Here is a 17,778-nt window from a genome sequence, read left to right on the forward strand (position 1 = left end):
TTCCTTTGTTTACATATTATATGCCTAACCAAAACAATTATTTTTGTGTAATTTTCTTCATTATGTGGTAGGTCAAAGTCTGGAAATCAACCAAGATTGTAAGTGACGAATGACTTCCTGCCTATTAAATAAAATGTCCATCACGGTGACAGTTCATCTGCATGAATAATCCCATTAAAACTATGCATCCGTTTAGTACTAGTATTTTTCCAGTCTGTTAAATGGTTTGTTAATGTCTGTAGTATGCGTCATTATTTATTGACAATAAGTATTCTACAGAATGAAATAAAGTGGATGGGGAGCACATCAGGATTCATTTCAGACACCATATAAAGAAAGATAAAGAATAAATGGGTTTAAACGTCCACTCATCACAAACTAGGTAATTTCAGGATTAACATATGGTACAATTTTATTTCAATATTTCACTTGCGCATATGGATCTTAGCAGTGCAAGGAAACCGGAGGACACAGAGAAAACGCACGAGGTTGGACAAACGACCCTACTTCTGGTCACATACAAGCTTGGGATCAAAACCCTGCTACTTAACTCAATGATAGACCTTATGATCTAAAGTGCACCCATTAGACCACTTGACCATCCAACCACCCCCTAGTCTCCCTATAAACGTGTCATTATTATTAATTTTACTTTCAATCTGGTTTCCTTTTACAATAATCATCAACTAGAGGATGTTGGTTTTCTTGTAATTACCAGTATTATTATTCTTATTCATTTCAAAGTGGTGGGGTCTAAAACCAAGAGTGTCCATCACTCACGTTATTGCATGTGCAATGAATAGGTATCATATTAGTTTACAGATTCTGAAATAGTTCCAAAGTTGATTATTTGGTAACAAATCGGTAGTATACAACTTATTGTGATATATGGTATATTCCATCTGGACATTATTATATGAAATGTCACTGAAGACTTTTTTTTTTTACAATACATGTGCTACAGTTGTTAAAAGAGGGGGTAATTCAAAGAGACTATGTACATAACATTATAAATTTATTAAAAATATTCCTGTATAAATATAAAAAATAGATATAAATTAACCAAAACATGTGTAAATGTACATTGCAAAATCCACAATGAGAAGTTTGATCAGGGGCCTGTTTCACGAAATTTTAACTCAGATAAAATCCAAATTTTAGAAATTTTATTGGATAATATTAGATTGATTTTAGTGCTTAGCCAATCAAAATTGAAGTATCTACTAAAATTTGGATTTTATCTTTAGTTAAGATTTCGAGAAACTGGGCCCAGAAGTCCACAGTGCACTTCCTGACATTCTAGCCCTAAAAAGGACTTGCTCGTCAAAAACATAAGACAGATACTTTCTCCTAATAAAAAGATTCCATATGTATTCCACCATTCACCTTCATATTTAAATCCTGCAACAGGCATTTCTCTCCACAAACAGCAACATGAAATTCTGCTCTTTCCATTGTTCAATGTGATTGTAATTTTAAGACCTCTTCCACATCAGCTACTCTGAGAGGTTTCTAATCTCTGATTTCAGCCTCATCCCACTGACCTTTTATATTACTAGACAAGAAAAAACATACAATAAAAAAAGTACATAATATAAAAAAATATACAATATTTAACTAAAGAATTAAGATATGATCTACGGCTAGTCACATTAATTCCAATACATATTTATGCTGTCTGTTTAGGTAGAAATATTTATACGATGCATACCAGTAAAACTCATTTTACCAAAAAATCAAAGATGCCATATCACAGTTATTGTAAAACACAGAATAGTTCTAATTACCATCTGACATTATATTTACTATTCAAACATAGTAGTTTCACCATATTACTTGTTTATTTTAAATCAAGAAATTACTTAAAGAACCAATCATCTGTCTTGACTCATGCCTGACAGATATATAGTTGATTATCAGTCCTCTCACAGCTCTTTCAATCCTGAAAACTGATTATGTGGTGTGAGCAGAATTATGATGTAATCAAATGTTCCAGCTCTGGTGATGCCTTGTTGCCCAAAATTATCATGTTTACTCGATTGTCAGATTTCAAGGGATTGAGAGAATTAAATTCCGGACCGGAATGTATAATCTAGTACACACCCCTTGTAAACCAGATTTCAGACTCATTACAAGTTCGGTTAAACTGGATGAGTATTACCTGTATATGATAAGTTAGAATTTGAATTTATTTGAATATGTTCAGCCAATTGGATAAACTAAGCCCATGTTCTTGGTTAAATGGCTGCATATGAGGATCAAGTTGTTGCTCTGTACTCAATGGAAATAAATTCTTCAACAATCAGTGAAATGTTTTATATTAAAAATGGCAGTGTTTTATCATGACGCTGGCCTTTTGTGCAACACAAAATATACTCACTTTTTATATGGCAGTAATCGTAATAACCAGAATGGACAGAAGAAATTAATAAACAGATGAACAATCAGAAAGACTATTGTTGCTACAGTTGTCCATGTTGATAAAAGTATTAATGATGTCACTCCAAGTAATACTGTTAGAATATTCTGACTAGATGGATACAATACCTACAAAAATGTTTAGTATCATGTTTGAAACTAAGTTTTTCATGCATCTAAATCAATATAAAATATTCAAACATATACACCTGGAACCAAATGGAACTCAAACAATTCAAATTATAATCATTGAGTGGCATATAAATTAATTACATATAAAAGTACTCCTTGTACCGAAATTATGAATGAGTCCCCTGAGTAATTTTGAAAAGTTACATTTGCTATGAGTCATTGTATATTACATAGGTAAAATGATGTATTGTTTTTAAATTAGGGGAAATGAATTATTAACCCGCTAACCGTGTAGTTTTTAAAATGTTAACTACCCCCTATTGTGTAATTAATTTGACGAAAAACGTCATTTTTGGACCTTTTATTCCTGAATACAAATGATAGTAGTCAAAATCCATATTAAAACTAACGGTAAATGGAGTTCCTTCCCTTTAATTATAAATGCCTATGACCAGCAGCTCCATCATTATCACTACTACTGGAACTAAGATCACCAGGATCATCAGTCATCACCCTCAGACTCAGATTCAGTGTCTATGTCTCTGGCGTTTATTAAATACGCCTCATCTCGATCGTCAGTGTTGTCTTGCAAATGTTCAGGCAAAGATTTCCTCGACCAGGCGTAACCTACGCACTCAGGAGAGCCATTATACACATGCTGCGATCGTGGGGGAATCCCCACCACGTGACGAACTATGTTGTAAGAATCGGTTGGGGAAAATACCTCCAAGGCGTTATATTACGTCCTACACACAGTGAGAGGCAGTTGTATAACGCCCTACGCACTTAACGGGTTAAACATATGTATCCCATATTTCTATCTATAAAATTTACAAATAAACTAACAACAGAATACTTACCTTCAATAGCTGTGTAAATAAAGGCCATAAAGCAAACCATTCAAAGGAGAAAGTCACTATTGCAAAAGCATGCCATGTTGTATTAAGACGTGATGCCAAACAAACGGAAGCAAAAGTTGCAGCATTTAAAGATAATGTTCCTTTTACTCTAGCTACCCTACAAAATGAAATATCAACAGTTTTACTTTTATGGATACAGTCAACAAATTTCATGCATTTATGAGTTATTTCCCTTTTAGCTACTGGAAGAAGAAATTCAAAGCTTAAAGGGTTCTTTTACATGCATGTATACAGGACCACAGTTTTTCATCCCATCCAGAATACTAAACAGTGAGAAGGTGAAACCCTGCTAAAATACCCGAAATCAACTCTTGTCAGCCTAAAACCAGATAAGAGATTTTTACTTACTGTATATCATCTGGACTATAATCATAGAAGACTATATTAGTTAATAACATAATAAATGTCATAGCGTATATAGTATCTGTACAAATAGTTTCTGTTAATGATACTATAACTGGTGATAAACCATACAGAAAACAAACAAACATAACACCTGTCTTTATATCATCATAACCTGAAATATATACAATTCATATAAAACATAACATACATATTTATGTTTTCAGTCAGTGTCTCTTACACTCAGAAGTTTGTTGAAGCTTATAGTTAGTCTTCTGACATTCAATAATACTCTGTCCATTTCAATTTCATTTCAATACAGCAGTAGCAGGCGAATAAGCTTTGATCATAATCCTATCTCCCCGAGTGTGTGAGACTGCCAATTAAATCAGGCACTTTTCAGATAGTCAATATATAGTTTGTATTTGTTGTCATATCTTTGGAAATTCTGAACGAATTTAACCACTTTTGGGCTGATATCCATCTTAAGTGATTCAAATTCCATAATATTATAGTTTGTAATTAAGGTATTCAAAATCTCTCAAATGACAATCAGAGACTTTAAGTTTTGTTAGTAAAAATCTAGTCTGACTTACTTGTTCTTTTATTTTCCACTGCTGGAAGTTTTAGCCAACAATATATACCATAAGATATAACAGTCAGTATTGTTGTTGTGTAGAAAAGTGTTTCTGGTAAAAGTTGTTTTTCATCCATATATATAAAGATCATTAAAAATATACACACACTGAAATTAAACAAGCCAACAGTGAGGCTGATGTCCCCCGCCAAAATCCCAAAATAAATAGATGACCCACATTATTTCATCGCTCTCTATCAGAAAGAATCAAGATTATCTTGCCCCAAAGCATTGACCAATGAAATTAATTAGCTCTGCTTAGCTTCAGCTCGAAATGTTAATCATTGAACTCAGTCAAGACATTCACTTAATGAACATCTACATCAAGTCTAAACATTCTACCTCAATTAAAAGCAGAGTTGTTATGTTGCAAAGTCTTCACCAATCAAATTGCTTATTGCTCATTAGCCTAAGCAGAAAATTCTCACCATCGAAATTAGTCAAGGTTATGATATAATGAACCTATATTGGACAAATTCGGATTTCCATCGCTCTCACTTCATTATAACCAAAGTTGTCGTGCCTTAAAGCATCAATCAATCAGATTACTTATTTCTGCTTACAGTAAGCAGACAATGTTCATCATAGAACTCCATCAAAGCATTCCCCTAATGAATGCCTACACCAAGTTTAAACATTCTACCTCAATTAGAAGGAGAGTTATTGCATTCCAAAGTCTCGACCAATCAAATTGCTTATCACTCTGCTTACCCTCAGCAGAAAATATTCATAATCGAACTTAGTCAAGGTATTGATGTAATAAAGCTATACACCAAGAGTCCTCACTCTCACTTAATTAGAACCAAAGTTATTGTGTCTCATGTATATCAACCAATCAAATTGCTTATCTCTGCTTACCCTAAGCCGAAAATTCTCATCTTCAAACTCCATCAAGGCATTCACCTAATAGACACCTATGCCAAGTGTGAGCATTCTAACTCAATTAGAATGAGAGTTATCGCTCTGCTTACCCTGAGCAGAAAATGCTCATTATCGAACTGAGTCAAGGTATTGATGTAATGAAACTATACACCAAGTTTCATCACTCTCACTTAATTAGAACTAAAGTTATCGTGTCCCAAAGCATCAACCAATCAAATTGCTTATCTCTGCTTACCCAAGCCGAAAATGCTCATCTTTGAACTCCATCAAGGCATTGACCTAAAAAACACCTACACCAAGTTTGAACATTGTAGCTCAATTAGAAAGAGTTATTGTGTCCCAAAAAGTGTGACGGACAGACAGGCGGACAGACAGACGGACGAACCCATTTTAATAGTCCATTAAATGATTCAACCTAAATTTTAGAAGCTAATGAAATTTTAAATCAGATGTTCTTTAATTCATTTTATGTTATCTTTTACCAAGTTCATTTTTATTTATCATCTGATTAGCTTTATCAATGTGTCATGTTCTCAGCTTTGTACCGTAAGCAACCAATGAAAACACAAGTATGCCAAGTTGATTTTCTATAAACTCAGCCAAGTCATGTGCATACACTTACTTATATTACGAAGTGATCTTTTTTATCAGATGGATAGTTTATGTTGAACTTTGAAACTGAGAATATCCAGGAGTAAGAGAGTAAAAATGTTCAAAATTAACTATTTAAATACCTGCTTATTTGTTGTGTCACTGAACCTGATTGGCTAACAGTCGTCCAATAATCATATCTTCGGAGATTGCCTGAAATTATGCAAAATACAAAATTGACTATCAAGTACATTAAATTAGAAAAAACATGGTTGCCAGGTAAAGAAACATGCCCACCAGCAGCTTAGTCATCCAGACCACAAGGAAAGATTTGAACAATAATACATTTTTTTTCTGACCTCAACATGTAAACAAAGATTTTAAAATGTATCTAGCTGGATTAGATTTTCTAATCACGAATCAATTATCGTGAGATTAATACTTGTGTCGGTTTTTGTTGATTACCTTGATATCAAAAGAATGATGCAAGAGTGGTTTCAACATCAAAACCTTTAAACATTTGGCACACCTCGGCCAATTCTATGAATCTAGGGTACCATTGAAGAATTCCACATGCGAAATGAAATGAAATGAAATGGAGTTTAACGTCCTACTGTTCTGCTCCTAACCTTGGCTAATGAAGACGGGCATACGCCATACAGTGTGCTATGAGGGAAATTTTGCCCGGACAGCGGCACTCAGCCTACTCTTATATCGAATTCCAACTGCCAAGGGATCTTTTACGTGCACGCCAATGTGTACACGGGACCTCGGTTTTTTGTCTAGACAGCTTTCCTTGTCAGCCCCTCCGTCCAAATTCCACATGCGCATTCTGTCTATTACTGAAGAGTATTCTCCTAAAAACATTTTTTATTGTGATAAAACCGATCATTGTGTGATAAAAATGTGAGCATATACAACCTAAGACGATTATACTTCCGATATTCGAAGGTACAATAATACTTCCGGTATTGAGTATTCCGTCATGCTGTGTAATCCGAGATATTTTAATGATTCCATACAATGTCGGAAGTGACAGATTCCAATGTATATGGAAAGTGGAGACACCCAATCATTCTAGAAAAATACTGGATTCCTTGAAAAATACACTTTGAGCACGCATAGGATAAAAATGAGAGGTGTCATTAATTGGCAGTCTGACGATTAAGGGCTGTCTGCTCGAGTGACGTCAAAGGTTGCACACAAAGGTTGTCTGATCTCTCAGCGTTAGGGAATGCTTGATGTATATGTTGATAAACTTGATGGTGAGCGGACTAGGAAAAAGTGAGAGACTTAAACGTAAAACAGTTTCTGATTTAAAAACCATGGAAATGTATCGTGGGCAGTGGATAATCCGAGGATTTACTTAGGCTTCGATATTTATGATAAATGGACAGCGATTAAAGACAACATCAACTTTTAAATGCAATAAATTTTCCTCCAGCTTTGCACCCATTGCTAGGTACCGCGACAGCCAAGTCACATTACACAAACATGACTTCTTTTGATAGAATTATTGCAGCTTGCGGTATTTCCTCACGAATACAATGTTTTCAGAAGGATTTGAAGCCAAATTTTGATAGAATTAGTTTGAATATGTTTTTAGCCCAAATATCATCAAATTACCAAGTTGCTACGCGGGAAGGTATCTTTAAGTTACTGATTAATTAGTAATTACACATAATATTAATGTAACAAGCCTATAAAATAAACAACTCTCTAGACAAGAATGAAGACAGTTAGTTACTTAGGCTAGCCTCTCATCATTACTGTCTGTCCCTATACACATGTAAAATGAAAATAACGTTTAACACCACCTCGGTCATTAGGCTATTCTGGAATCCTTATCGTCTATTTTTCATCCTGATTCTTCTTTGTTCACCAAAATGAACCAATTCTTGACACACCTGACACAAATTTATAACAATTGAACACTATTTTCGAGTAGAATTTTGCGATTTAAAAACCTAAACAAATTCATTTGAATTTTAAGTCTCAGCTCGGTATTGTGTTTGAAAGTTCACACACATAACTGTCCGTATTCCTTTACTTTGTTACTGTCTTTTACATTCTAGTAAAATCTCTGCAAAGTTTATAGCATTCCTGTTTGAAATATTTGTTTTAATTATTTGATTAGAGACTCGGATGGGAAAATTTTCGCATGCTGTACAAAAAAAATGACAAATCTTTCACCATGAGAACAATAAAAACTCAAACCCAATTTCTTTTAATACTCTTGCAAGTGTGTTTGAGAAATTGTAATATCTCTTTCTTTTAGTACAGAACATAGTCGTCTGGGTGAGAACTGGATGAAATCCAGAAAATGAAACCATAAAAAGTGTTGAATCATTCGTGTTTGTATTTTATTTCTATAAAGCCCCCTTTCAATTCAAATTTTCAAAAATAGAATTATCTAAAATTACATATATTTCGAATAGATATGAAATCAACGGAAATGGATTTTAAAATAATATGAATACACACCTCGTGTAGTGATTATAAAATGTTCATTGTGCCTTAACTGTTGTATAGTAGGATCGCATATTTTCATGTCAAGATTGATTTAATAATTTAAAGTGGACCCAATTGGGAATTATAATTTGTGTGTTTAATTTTAAATGTTATGGAAAGGTTAAGCTCCTTTAATAGTAAGTACAGGAGGACATCACTACATGCAAATGCAAATCTGCGGACAAGACAAACTACATAGACATTGCAAGAAATACAGACCGTTGGACGTGAACTTCATGTTGTTTGTTGAATTATTTATAAAATAAAGGTGATAGGAAAGTTTTAGTTTATATATGACTTTATTTTTACGCGTATCCATGCAATGTTTTCAATACAAATCTCCTATGTAATTGCCTTAATTTGATATTTTTCGTTGCCCAAATTCAAATGATCGAAATGGGTCGTGCTTTGTTTTGATTGCACCACAAGAATTTCATTGGTTTCGCCCAACACGTGATGAAAGCCATGTTTTCTTCCACTCAGCTGAAATTACTAGTAAATACTAATAATAGTAAAATCTTTCAAGAGAGAACTTTTTTATTTGTTGGAATATTTAATTGTGAAATGGGTTTTATTTGACGGAGTTGATTTGAAACATACAGGTAAGTTTATAATAACCACAGTTAAGTCGTTTGTTCATAATCGAAGAAAACTGTTTAAAATTTACGACGGTTCGGACAGTTGAGTAAGGGCAAGGAACAGACTAGTCTACTAGTGAGACAGTAACGATGAAGCCTGAAGGGCTATTATAATTATAGCCTCTATCAGACATCGTTACTAAAGTAACTAGAAGACAATATACGTCCACTTTCGATTGGGCCTATAAAAAACACCTTCTTACTATTTTTTTTCAATTCACGCAAAAAACTTTCATCCACGTAATTGTCCGGAACATTTTGTTCTTTATACAAAACTTTTTCCCACTTTTCTGTGGAGGCCATTTTAGCAGTCACGTGATCTTTGGGATCAGTCATTTTATTTTTACACAAAATTCTAAACATTCACATATTTGGCCTTAAAAAAATAGAATATTCCGTCATACTTTCCGACCTTAGTATCTTTTAGAAAATAGAATTTAGGCGTCTATTTGAATTGATAAGAGACAGTTATATTTTTTTGACAAGTAATGGATGCCCCCACTCGGTTTCCATGCCAATGACGTAATTGATTATTGACAACAAATATGGCGTCGATTGATTTAGATTTTGTCTAGAGATTTATTATTAAACGCTCATGCACATATTGAAGGAACGGAATAAAAAATAACCTAACATATATAGCAAATTTTAATACGAAAGAAAGACCAGAGTTAATTCAAAATGCCACCCAAGAAGAAGAAGAGTGGAAAAAAGAAGAAATCCGGAAAGAAATCTGGAAAAGCGTCAGCCTCAAAATCCGGATTAGAACAGCTGAATGAACTGAGCAAAGAATTTTTCTTGATTCAGATCAGAGATCTAGAAAATAGATTAGGGCGGTAAGTAAAACTCTTGCATTTTCTTTGCTTAATAATGTAGTGTACCGAAGTATTTGATTTCAATTAAAAAACTGATCTTTGTTTGATTTCAAAACTACGAAAATAGTTGGCGACGACAGCGGTAAAATAAAAAAAGTTAAAGCTAGGCCTAAACTAATCGCCATACTTTTTTTCAATTTGTAGAACAAATATGGCGAGTGCATCACAAACAAAAACAGAGGCAGGCCACGCCCACATCCAGTATGAATTGTCAAACGCAGTGTCCAGATCCGGCTAGCAATAATAAATTTCAACCAGTTAGGCTACCTCCTGACTGATTGGCATTTTTATACGCCTTAATTTCATGTGGACGTATTATGCTGCATTTGCCCCTGTCCGTCTGAACGTCTGTCTGTCAACAATTTGTTTGTGGACGTTCTGTGACAATTTTTATCCAATTTTGACGAAACTTGAAATAGGTCTATCTCCTGAAGATCTCAGTTCCTTTCGATATTGGTATGTATCGGACCATAACTTCATTATGGCCCCTGATTATACGAAAAATCACGTTTTTAGTTTGTGGACATTCTTGAGATCACAATTTTCACCCAGTTTTGATGAAACTTGAAATGCATGTTTATAACTACTAACCCAAAGATCTTGGTTCCTTTCGATATTTGCATATATCGGATCACAGCTTCCTAAATTGTGGCCCCTGATTTTTTGAAAATCTAGAGGTCACAATTATTATCAGATTTAAAAAAAACGTTCGAATATATCACCGTTACATGGTGATGTTGCCTGAGCTGAGTTTGAATTTCATGAAAATCGGGCCAAAAGTGACGAACAAAATGGCCGCCCCTCCTATGCAAATAGCGTAAACATCTGGTATATCTCTGTAAAACTAAGATGACTGTCTTCAACAAGTGACGTCACATCACACTGTATCAATCATTGGCTCAATGGCGTGTGCATTGTTTACATAAGACGTTACTGGTTCGGGCAGAATTGTACCTTTACTCATTTTGTACCCATTTACTACACTAAATAGGAAATAATTTTTACCTATAAATACTTCAAAAGTCTTTATTTATTTTTCTAATACATAAAAAAAATGTTTTAGAATTTAATTTGTCGGAGGAAAAAAGTTAATATTTGGCGCTCATTAAGTCGCATCAATGTCATCCTTATCTGTGATTGTAGCGGCCTAACAAATATTCGCTGCTGATCAGTGTGTCTTTAAACCTAAAAGCTTGATCACTCTTATAAATTGAGCATTAATCTAAACAATAATTAAATTTGATTACTTACACTGTTACAGATATCAGAAACGTTGCGATGAATTATCAGTGGCTAATGGACAATTTCATGAAAAGTTTGAACAGATGGATACAGATAAACGGGAAATTGTTGCCTTCTGGAAGAAACAAGTGGAACAAAAAAGTGAATATAAATGTCTTTTTTAGTACATGTCATGTATAATTATTTGAAAATGTGTGTGTCTTTAAAGTGGCAACAAATGATAAAGAATTTTATAAGTTTACCAAGTACATAAAATGAAAGGAATTAACTGATCATTGACTTTGTCCTTCGTGTTCATGTAACCATATCTAAACATTGTTGTTTATTATTTATAGCTGATGAGATTGCTGATTTAAATGATCGTTTGGTTGGACTGGGTCAAGCTAAAGATACAGAAAAAAGAGATTATGAAAGTCAGCTTCAACAGTTGCGTTCTGAATTCCAAGAAATGAAAGATACACTAACATCAGAAAATATGATTTTAGGTAAGATTGTGAGAATATTAATAACAGATATAAATTGTGGTAAATTAGTATCAATTGTCAATACTAGCTGAAATTTATTTAGATCCAAATATTCATTTGGTATTTAGATAAAACTTCATAAAATGGAGATAATGATCAATTTATTTCCATTTCCTTTACCTTTCTCAAACATCTTTTATCTTTCTCTGTTTATACAAACAGAACTTTTAAAAAATTAGCAATGGCACAGAATTGATCATAACACTAATACTTAAAAGGGTGTCACATTCTTTTAAAGGAAGAAGGCAACAAAACAAAAGCATCTTCATTCCTCCAACCTACCTGTGATTCAAACCTAGCATTATTCACTACTATGCCTCTGGGTAGTTCAACCCAAGATGCACAAACCATTTTGTTATCTTTAGTTTTTCAGAATTTCCCATAAGATTTAATTTGGAATTGTTTTTTTTTTGTTTTTTTTAAATAATATAAGCTTATAGAAATGTATATAATATGGGTTTAATTGTTTAGGTGGCAAGCTTGCATCTTTAGAAGAGTTCAAAGTTCAAAAGGAAGACTTAAAAGCTAAGTTTGCAATGATGGAGGAGGCTTTGGCAAAGAAAGATGAAGATCATAAAAACAAGATTTATGAATTAGAGAAAAAAAATGTAATAGATAAAGATAGGTAAGTGACCAGAAAGGAAAAAAAAAACCCAGCCATATTTTTGGTGTAAAAGTCTTTGTAAAGACACCGTTTACAATAAATACTGATGAGATTTTGAGAAAAGTATTTAATTGGTGATTCATGGTATAAAAACCATATCAACATGTCTTAAGAAATCTGTCTCAACATCGGGGTGATGGGTGGGTTACGCATCTGTCAATGAGTCAAGTGGCATGGTTTCGATTCCACGCTTGTACATGACATGGTGTAGGTTCGTCTGTCCAGCCTTGTGAAATAAAATTGAACCTTATGTTAGTCCCAAAATGACCTAGTTTGTGTTGAGTGGTTGTTAAACCCAATTTAAATTTGTAAGTTCACAAGAACATTTATATCAAGTTTTATTTGATTAATTACAGATTAAAGAAAGATATGATTGTCAAGGTCAATACAGTTGCAGCAGAGTTCCGTAAAGTTTCTAACAAACAAATGGCAGAGACAACTAAACGTACAATACGAGAAAATGTCTCTATTAATGCCCAGCTAGCTAAGATGTCTGACAAAACAATGGAATTAATCCGTGAAACTGATGATTTTAAATCAAAAGATAAAAAGAATAAGCAACATATTGAAATGTTAGAAGTAAATGAGAAAGAATTGGCAAAGAAAAACCACAGTAATATTAAGGTGAGAATTTAAGAGCATTTGAGAATTAAATAATAAAATAATTGGTATATTTGAGAAGGATTCTTCGTGCATGAATGGATGATCACCGATTTTAAAGGGTCATGGAAATCTTGTATTTTTCAAGTATTAGATATTTATTGAGATGGATAAGAATAAAAAAGAGACATTATTAAGATAATAATGCAAGTGAAAAAGGTACTAACATGTTAAACATACATTATGCAAGAGCTAAATATGCCTATTGCAGGTCTTTCTTTAGGCCTGAAACGTTATCTAAATTCTTAATTAGACATTAATTAACTTATTAACTCTTGATGCCATTGTAAGCCTACGATATTTAGTGGATTTGAGTGCATTTTTGATGTATGATTTAATGGATAATCAGGACTTTGTTTATTATTGTACCAACCATAGTAATGACGATTGAGGCTAGTCTAAAATTGAATCACTAATATCTTGGTTCAGAGTGAAGCAATTTGACTGAATTTTTCAGCACATTCTGTTTTTATTATCTATTTTTTAACTTAGGGAGAGAACTGTAAGCTCTTTATCTAATCTTACCTAATGCCCCTTTAAATATATTTCGACTGTATATATTATATTATATTGTATGTATTATTGTAGATGATTAGAATGTTAACAGAGAAATGTAGAAATCAAGAAGCTATGATCAGTGAATATGAATTACGAGAACAAGAATATCAGGAACTAGATAGTGAAACAGAATTACTCCGTAGACAAATAGAAAGTTCTAGGTAATGAAGAGTAATATTTATTAATTTTTATGTCCTCTGTGTAATAAAGAAATTGTCCCAAAGTACTTGCATTTGATGGAACCTAGATTAAATTAAATCACCAAAATGTACTTTTTGTATTTTTTTTTTGTTTGAAGTTCCACTGAGCTCTGAACTAGTATATACTCAATTTTGAATCCTAGTAGGCTATGAAAGAGAAACCCGATGGATTTTTCAAGCCCACATTTCATATATCTAAGGGTGTGTCTCTTTTGTTGTTATATTAAAAATTTAGATGCCATTTGAATTTTACATTAGACCAAAACACACTCATGTGCATATTGGCGTGCATGTAGTTGGAATACAAAGAAAGATGTGTGGACTGTAACCCTACTGTGGGATAAAATTCTCCCTCTCACCTAATAATGACCATATGGTAGTCCCAGAATGTGTTTACAAGATGTTAAATTCCATTCTTTGAACTTTATATTTTCAGAGAAGAGATAGAAAATTTAGCAAAAGAAAATGAGAATCTGGAAAATCAATTAGACAAGACTATAGAAACATTGAACCAGTCTCGAAATGATCGTACTAAGATTGACCAAGTACTCAGTGATACAGCATATGCACTTAGAGTAGCTCTCAGGGTAAGAAAAATATTATGGAAATTTTTTGGATAAGGTTTTTCAGCTAATTTATCTGATCATTTAAACTGTAAATGGACAGCCTCAAGGATTCGGCTTAAAAGCAAAAAATAGTAGAAATTCACATTACAGCTTCAAAATCTGCTTACCAAGATGACAATTAACTACTGCTTGTAAATAAACTTGTATTCAGCTTACTGTACATTAACAGTAAATTATAGATAAATAAACAAATTCCTATAAACAGCATGAACAAACAGATGATGAGATAAATTAGTCTCGAGGCTCAGTGCGGGGTGGGGTGGGGGGTCCATCAAATGGGCACAAAACCAGACCCAAATTTTGCGTAGAATACGATGCCGAGTGGTAATCAGAATTTTTTGAGGATTGTCTTACAAGCATGATGTATTTATTGTTTTGATTTATTTTGACAGAAAACTGAGCCTGATGAAGAAGATGAATTAGCTGATGATGACTATGAGATTGAGAGAAGAGATCAGATGTTAGAACAACTTTTGATATTATTAAACAGTGCCGCTGCTGTAGGTGTCGGCCCTCTACCAGGAGATCTCGGTAAACGTTATGAAGAACAAATGAAAAGTTTTACTAAATTGCCAAGCAGCAGAATGGGAATTAGAAAAGGGTATGTATTTGTTTGTGTGCTCAGGAGCCATATAATGCATGCATCTCAGCAGAGTCTGAAATGATCAATTATTTTGTATGTTTTATTCCGCCTCCTCAGAATTATGCTACTCGAAGGGTAATCAAATTTTTTTTATAAATTCTTCTTACTATGACCATGTTTTCTGTAACATGGGAATTCATTAGTCTCTGTATACATGATAAACAGTGTTATAGTGAATAATCTATTTGCGGTTTTAAACTAAGGAATGACTTAATGGAGTAGGGAATTAATTTTAACAACAGCCCCGTCACATTCTTCTTAAAATTACTCATGAATCTGTTGATATGTTTTATTGAACTTTTTTATGATTTATTTTTCAGACAAGTACCAATGTCACCAATCTCTAAATCAGGAGGAAGTATAGCTCATTATAGTCTGGGTGATCTTGGCTTAATACCCCGTCCTAAACAACATATACCCACCAGTCTGGATAAAATCAGATCATTGTCTGCAACAACTCGATTAGGTTCGCTACGTAAGGTATTAACACGATCTGTAGCAATCCAGACAGTTAGTGCACCCAAGGTTAGTATAGTTCAATATCCATCCAATTCACTAATTCCCATCTTTACAATGTCAAGGTATTACAACACACAACCTTGTTTTACTATAGAATTTGTCTGACTGTAGCATGGTAGCAACAGTTGAAACTCACTACTTGCTCCAATCACTGTCCTGATTACTATAATAGAGAAGTTGACAATTTGATTAAAACACAGATCCTATTTTGTTTTATTTTTTTATAGTTTAAAATTTTGTTTTATTTGTCTTTACTATACTAGGATCTGGAAGAGTTGTTACAACCCACGTTCTGATTGATGTGTGGGATTAGCCAATGAAACGGTCTGTTACGGCAAGTTCTTGGCATGTGGTGCACAGAACTGTGGGTATCCCACTAGATACATCAAAGCTGATTGGTTAATCAAATGTCTGATGTCATAGGGTCAAAAGCCACTCTTATGACCCCTATCACGACCTTCCACTACAACCGGTCAGATCTGAATGTAGTGGAGACCATTGAATGTATAAAAAAACAAAACGAAATATAGATCTGTATTTTAATCAGATTGAGAAGTTGAGTTACTGACTGAGTGGTCGAACACGTGCTGTAAATCATAAGATCTGTTATCGATGAAAGTGTTAGGAGTTGATTCTCACACACGTAGTAGAGTTGTCGACCTAACCCTGTGGGTTTTCACCAGGATCCCTGGTTTCCTCCCACTGCTAAACTGCACAAGGGGATTACTGAAATAAAAAATATGCCATGATGGTCCCAAAATGGCCTAGTTTGTGTTGATTAGATGCAAAAACACATTTTACTGGCAGTTGTGCCAAATTTTTTTTCAAGTTCACTTCATTGATTATAATAATAGCCTACGGCTTCCACACCCCACTGAAAGATCCAACACATTTCATAACTTTAAAAATATTATTACTGATTATCTGTAAATTTATTTTTGATTTTGTATTTCTTTTAATATTCTCTAGGCTATGTTTTATGCCGATCAACTGTTGAAGAATGTTCCGACCTCTGCCCAAGCTGTTATGTACACAAAATTACATGATGATAAACCAAAATTACCAATGGCTCTTGGTCCAATAACCACAACTAAACGTCTAACAAGTAAAGCATATTAATATTGTTAAATGTATGCAAAATGTTTCACAGTGTTGCCTACCAGTAGTTGTTATGCCTGTTTAATTATTCAAGTAATTCGCATATATTGAAGAGTTTCACATGTTTCACATGTTATAAAATGTTTAACATGGTAATGTTGCATGTTCAAATGTATGTGTGGTTTAATGGTTGAGAGCGAGACATTAATTAATATATTGATACTGCATGAGGACGTTAGCCGAGGGCTGTTTCAATATATTACGCAATGTCTTGCACAGACCATTAAACAATATAAAATACAGACACTATCCCACACATGCATTTCAATGAAAACATCACGCGAGTCCAATATTTCATCTGCTAAAATATAAAGTATGTTGCCAATATCAAAGGATGGCGTCACATCTGTATTTTGATCATAAATAATGATGACTGTTACATGTATATTTCACTTAATTTATTCAAATGGTATTTTAAAACATTTTGTTATATATATAAAGAGTACTAGGACTAGTTCTGTATACAAAACCTGCTGAACTTTATTATGAATCAAAAGAAAATCAGGTTATTATTTGAGGACTTAAAAAAAGCTGTTTAAGCTTATATTAATAAAACAAAGCATTGATTTGTAAAAAACAGCATTAAAAATAGCATTATTTTAAATAAATCTTTTCCATGACTGCTGATGAAGATAAGAATCAAGATTATGTATAAATGATTTTAACATATGGAACTGAACTGGATATTTTTTTTTTAAATCAAAAACGATATCTTTATCTTCCACTTTTAATGTACAGAATAAGTTAAGGATTATTTACTTTATACAATTTTATTTCATGAAAATAATGAAAATTTTAAGATTCATATCATCTTGAATATATTTTACTATTTACTGCTGTGTATTTATTACCGGTAAATACTTGTTAATGGAGATAGTTCTTTTATGAAGATTTATTTTGATTTTTTTTGTACAAGCAAAAAATTTAAGAACCCAACAATATCAGAATTTATACATACTTTATAAATTGTACATTTATTAGTTAAATATATATATATATATATATATTTGTTTTTGAAATAAAAACAAAATTTTTTGT

The 17,778-nt window shown here is 33.1% G+C and overlaps 2 protein-coding genes across 2 annotated transcripts; one reads left to right on the plus strand and one right to left on the minus strand.

The window, feature by feature from the left end:
* Nucleotides 1-315: 315 nt before the first annotated feature.
* LOC126821762 (phosphatidylinositol N-acetylglucosaminyltransferase subunit C) lies at nucleotides 316-9,390 on the minus strand. The gene is made up of 7 exons (XM_050550260.2): nucleotides 9,275-9,390; nucleotides 6,066-6,135; nucleotides 4,409-4,557; nucleotides 3,819-3,987; nucleotides 3,411-3,567; nucleotides 2,381-2,547; nucleotides 316-1,555 (listed from the first exon to the last, which is right to left on the minus strand). Exons 1-7 carry the CDS (start codon nucleotides 9,372-9,374, stop codon nucleotides 1,513-1,515), a joined length of 855 nt encoding a protein of 284 aa, XP_050406217.1. The 5' UTR covers nucleotides 9,375-9,390; the 3' UTR covers nucleotides 316-1,512.
* Nucleotides 9,391-9,595: 205 nt separating this feature from the next.
* Nucleotides 9,596-17,218, plus strand: LOC126821754 (cilia- and flagella-associated protein 157). Its single transcript, XM_050550251.2, has 10 exons — nucleotides 9,596-9,907; nucleotides 11,208-11,329; nucleotides 11,524-11,673; nucleotides 12,184-12,337; nucleotides 12,733-13,000; nucleotides 13,625-13,755; nucleotides 14,231-14,381; nucleotides 14,813-15,021; nucleotides 15,384-15,588; nucleotides 16,552-17,218. Exons 1-10 carry the CDS (start codon nucleotides 9,753-9,755, stop codon nucleotides 16,699-16,701), a joined length of 1,695 nt encoding a protein of 564 aa, XP_050406208.1. The 5' UTR covers nucleotides 9,596-9,752; the 3' UTR covers nucleotides 16,702-17,218.
* The last annotated feature ends 560 nt before the right edge of the window (nucleotides 17,219-17,778 follow it).

The sequence above is a fragment of the Patella vulgata genome, chromosome 1 (assembly GCF_932274485.2).
Source record: "Patella vulgata chromosome 1, xgPatVulg1.2, whole genome shotgun sequence".
NCBI lineage: Eukaryota > Metazoa > Mollusca > Gastropoda > Patellidae > Patella > Patella vulgata.

What these genes read in the sequence shown, in the direction of transcription:
- LOC126821754 (XM_050550251.2), top strand. Translation starts at nt 9,753, where the DNA reads ATGCCACCCAAGAAGAAGAAGAGTGGAAAAAAGAAGAAATCCGGAAAG. An exon ending in AATGTAATAGATAAAGATAG is followed by an intron (nt 12,338 to 12,732) that starts GTAAGTGACCAG and finishes GATTAATTACAG; the next exon opens with ATTAAAGAAAGATATGATTG. An exon ending in AGACAGTTAGTGCACCCAAG is followed by an intron (nt 15,589 to 16,551) that starts GTTAGTATAGTT and finishes AATATTCTCTAG; the next exon opens with GCTATGTTTTATGCCGATCA.
- LOC126821762 (XM_050550260.2), bottom strand. Translation starts at nt 9,374, where the DNA reads ATGGCCTCCACAGAAAAGTGGGAAAAAGTTTTGTATAAAGAACAAAAT. An exon ending in TATAGTCCAGATGATATACA is followed by an intron (nt 3,568 to 3,818) that starts GTAAGTAAAAAT and finishes TTCATTTTGTAG; the next exon opens with GGTAGCTAGAGTAAAAGGAA. An exon ending in TATTTACACAGCTATTGAAG is followed by an intron (nt 2,548 to 3,410) that starts GTAAGTATTCTG and finishes ACATTTTTGTAG; the next exon opens with GTATTGTATCCATCTAGTCA.